At 46.6% G+C, this 4,141-nt stretch overlaps 1 protein-coding gene across 1 annotated transcript; it reads right to left on the bottom strand.

The window, feature by feature from the left end:
• Nucleotides 1-382: 382 nt before the first annotated feature.
• LOC130308916 (lysosomal-associated transmembrane protein 5-like) lies at nt 383-3,740 on the bottom strand. Its single transcript, XM_056552280.1, has one exon. It carries the CDS (start codon nt 3,657-3,659, stop codon nt 2,979-2,981), a length of 681 nt encoding a protein of 226 aa, XP_056408255.1. The 5' UTR covers nt 3,660-3,740; the 3' UTR covers nt 383-2,978.
• Nucleotides 3,741-4,141: the final 401 nt, after the last annotated feature.

The raw sequence follows: 4,141 nt of genomic DNA, 5'->3' as shown, positions 1-4,141 counted from the left end.
AGGAACTGTCTAGAGCAGCATATATTTGCTATGGGGATTTTCTCCTGCTCTGGACAGTTCCAAAAATGGACAGCAGAGGTCAGCAGAGAGCACTGTGGTTGTGACAGAACAGAAATCCAAGAAGATAAAAATTTCCTCTGTAGTATACAGCCCTTAAAAAGTACTGGAAGGATTAAGATTTTTTAATAGAAGTAATTTACAAGTCTGTTTAACTTTCTGGCACCAGTTGATTTAACAAAAAAAAGTTTTCCACGGGAGTACCCCTTTAAATGGTGTCCCATGAACCCAGCCTGTAGTGTGAGATAGGGAATCCGATGTAATCTTCATACAGTCTTGTGACATCATCAACAGGCAAATACAACACGTTGCATGAAATCTTGACTACAGAGACAAATGAAAAATATTTTATTTTTGAAGCTAAACATACTGCTAATATTTGATAGGAAACACAATCTTTGGTGTAAGCGGGTATAGGTAATGAGGCGTGCTCCAGCGACAGCATACCGCCACCGAGTAGCCAGGATAATGTATTATGCAGGAAAGATGTGGTTTTATAACAAACAGAATTTCAGCCTGATATTAAAAAGGAAAAGTCAAGTTAAAAACACATTGGGGGAGATTTATCACAACCTGTGCAGAGGAAACGTCCAGTTGCCCATAGCAACCAGATTTCATATTTTACTTTTCCAAGCGGATTGGTTGCTATGGGCAACTATCAACTTTTGCCCTGCACACGTTTTGATTAATCTCCCCCATTAACACTGATTTCATTATTCCGTTCAGATGCATTTTTCAGGAAACACTAAGAATTACACTGAAGCCAATGCACACGATTTAGACCAGAAAATCAGTAATAATCTACTGCCAGAAAACAAGGATCCATACAGGTGACCTTCAGTCCGAGTCCTATATCCACTGCCACCTAGTCATGTGACAAGCCAGGCGCGGTAAGCCGAGGCTAGGCATGTGACAGTCTCCGCTTTATAAAGGCACAGTTTACAGGCTCACGAGGGGTTGGATTGGTGGGTCCTAAAAGAGTCACAAATATGTAATGTCTGTGGCTCAGCAAGTCAACAAACCAAAAACAAGTGTTCGTGGCGCCAGCTAGCACCATACAGCTGGCCCAAAGGCTGGCTGTGCATGCTGGGAGTTTTAGTTTTGCAACATCTGGGAGGACATGGTTTGAAGACCACATCAAATGTGCAGAATGGTGAATTATGCAGTGGGCGACTATTCTGCTCATCTGACCGGCCAAACGAATGATGTCTTATCTCAGTGGTCTCAAACTGCATCCCTCCTGATGTTGCAAAATTTCCAACTCCCAGCATGCCCGGACAGCCAAAGGGTGTCTTGGCATGCTGGGAGTTGAAGTTTTGCAACATCTGGAGGGCTTGAGACCACCGTCTTATCTGGATAGAATTGCATAGTCTACAGATAAACCCATGACAGGACACAGATCTTAGAAAAGTCTTAGACAATAGGATGTATTACTGGGTATTAGAAAGTGTCCCTTTTGACATGTTAGAACAGTGTGCCTCCAGCTGTTGCAAAACTACAATGCCCAGAGTTGAAGTTTTTCAACAGGTGGAGGCACACTGTTCGGAAAACACAGAGATTTTAAAAGTATTAATCGCTTGGAGTTTAAGGAGGGAGATTTATCAAAACTTGTCCAGAGTAAAGTTGCTGAGTTGCCCGTAGCAACCAATCAGATCACTTTCATTTTTCAGAGGTCCTTTAATAAAAAAGAAAGAAAAGAAAAAAAAAAAGCGCTGACTGGTTATGGGCAACTTAGCAAATCTACCTAGAGATAAATCTCCCACTAAGTGCTCAGGCCTTGACCGATATCTATATAATCCCCAGAAAGAAGCTTGTACTTTCTTTCCCTGGCAACGTCTACGGATCGGTCGTGGTCTGAGCACTATGACCTCTAGTGATCAAGACTTTCGGTATGTGTCTGACATGTCAAGGTTGTTTTTGCAATGACAGGGACACTAAGGAATCATTCCATAACAACACACACATAAGAGACGCAACTTCCAAATGACCCCACCCCTAACACAAATCTAAGCACCCCAATATTACACAGAACAAGGGTAGCATAAGGGAAGGGTGACCCAGCGCCATGCAGCATCATCATCATCATACCCCCTAAGTGGTCCCATTTCCACTGGGCATAAGATCAAAGAGGACAACACGTGATCATCTCTTCCTCCATTCGCCTTGAATATAAAAGTGAAACCATCCTTCGACGTTCTCCATAGTTACAGGCTACTGTATTAAAGTGCAGGATATACTATAGGGCCTTGGTCTCCATACGGTGGACCTCGCAAAACTATAACTCCCATCATGCCCAAAATTGTAGCTTTGGAACATCTGGAGGTTTACCGTTAAGAGATCTCTTCTATAGTGGTCCTGTACCCGCCTAACCCCATAATACAACCCAGTCACCTAGAAAGGGGTCCATCACACACAGATCTGAATTACTACATGACTGTTATGGAAACTAAACGGTTAATATCCTTAAAGTACAGAATTTGTCCAGCACTTCATACATTTCCTTAGTTTTATTAAAAGGTATAGAACCCCTATAAAGAACTAGTCATGGCTACTACATCAGCCTTAGATAACACTCCACATACAATCAGGACTGAACACGGTCACTATCCCTTTAAATGAAAAGACAGTCACAGGGGATGGCACATCCTTTATGACGTCATAGTGCAAGTATTACAACCAATAGAGTGGACAAAACTGAAAATTCGGGGTCTGGTGAGTCTCCAGCTGGCATTAGTCTGCTAAGGGCATCACCCATGGGGAAAGTGGGTGCTGGGGCAAAATGGGGAGGGATAAACCCATAGGAGAGATGCCCCTTAGGCCAGGTGCCTGTCACTTATAGGAACAGATGACTGACTACAATGTCTGCTGAGAAAGGTGCGGCCTTTATTCTGGTTCCCTGGTCACAGTGCACACCTGCGGCTTTACACGGCGTCCTTCTCCGGCTGGACCGCCTGGTTGTATGGCGGCGGGGGGCTGTCCTTCCTGGGCATGTTGATGGCTTCTTCATAAGACGGAAGCAGCAGGGGGTTCTTCTCAGGTCCGGGCACCACGATCACGGCCAGGCCCTCGCTGTCGCTCGGCGGGGCGGCCCGGGTGAGCAGGAAGCGGTAATAGGTGAGGACACAGCGGATCAGGTAGATCTTCAACAGCAGGAGCAGCAGGTAGAGGGTGATGAATAAGAACGACCCCCCGGCCACCGTCGTCTTGTCCGTGTCGTCCTGACCGGGCAGATAAGGCCTAGTGCTGATCATCCGCAGCTCCGACGGGAAACGCACGAAGAAACCGCAGAACAGCAGCAGGGAACCCAGGAAGTCGATGATCTGGAAGGCCAGGAAGGGCAGGAGGAGTCCCGGGCGCCTGCGGAGGACTCCGAACAACAGGCAGAGGCTGAGCAGGAGCAGGATGAAGGCCAGAGAGTACATGACGGCCACGGGCCCCGCCGAGCTCCAGGGCCCGGAACACACTCCGCCGCATTTAATCACCGCCACCGTCTGCCATACCAGTGACTGCAGGCTGACGAACACGTAGTACACGGCCACCCCCAGCACCACCGAGCGGATATTAAAATAGCCACAACAGCGGGGCGGCTCCTGCGTCACCATCCTTACTGCACTCACTAATCCGCAACCAGAATAAAGCTCCGCAAGAAGCTATGAGGTACAACCGGAAGTGCCCGGGTTTATAACCGCCAAACAAAGCCACGCCCCTAGCGACGTCATACAAGGCCAGTTTATTGATTCTGTGTAGCTCTTCGGCTCTCGTCATGACCCACGTGATTCGTCACATAGAGGCGGACACCGCACGGAGCTAATGCGGCATTATCATTATATATGGCTGCGCTATATGTACAAGCTGTGTTCGCTTTCTCCCCATACTCATTTTCCTTTCAAAGTCAATAGCGCCCGCAGAAAAACAAAGGGGGAGACGTATCATGCTGTTTTCTTGTCAAAAAGTAACCAATCACAGCACTGCTTTCATTTTACCAGGGCAATAAGGGAAATAAAAGCAGGGTTCTGATTGGTTCTTATAGGCAACAAAGGGAATCTTACTATAAATCTCCCTCACAGTTCTTCTTTTGCATGTT

This window comes from Hyla sarda, chromosome 1, assembly GCF_029499605.1.
Source record: "Hyla sarda isolate aHylSar1 chromosome 1, aHylSar1.hap1, whole genome shotgun sequence".
Lineage (NCBI taxonomy): Eukaryota > Metazoa > Chordata > Amphibia > Anura > Hylidae > Hyla > Hyla sarda.
This window is presented reverse-complemented; position numbering and strand designations above follow the sequence as displayed.

Bases quoted from the DNA above. Each gene is read 5' to 3' on its own strand.
- LOC130308916 (XM_056552280.1), bottom strand. From the start codon at position 3,659: ATGGTGACGCAGGAGCCGCCCCGCTGTTGTGGCTATTTTAATATCCGC.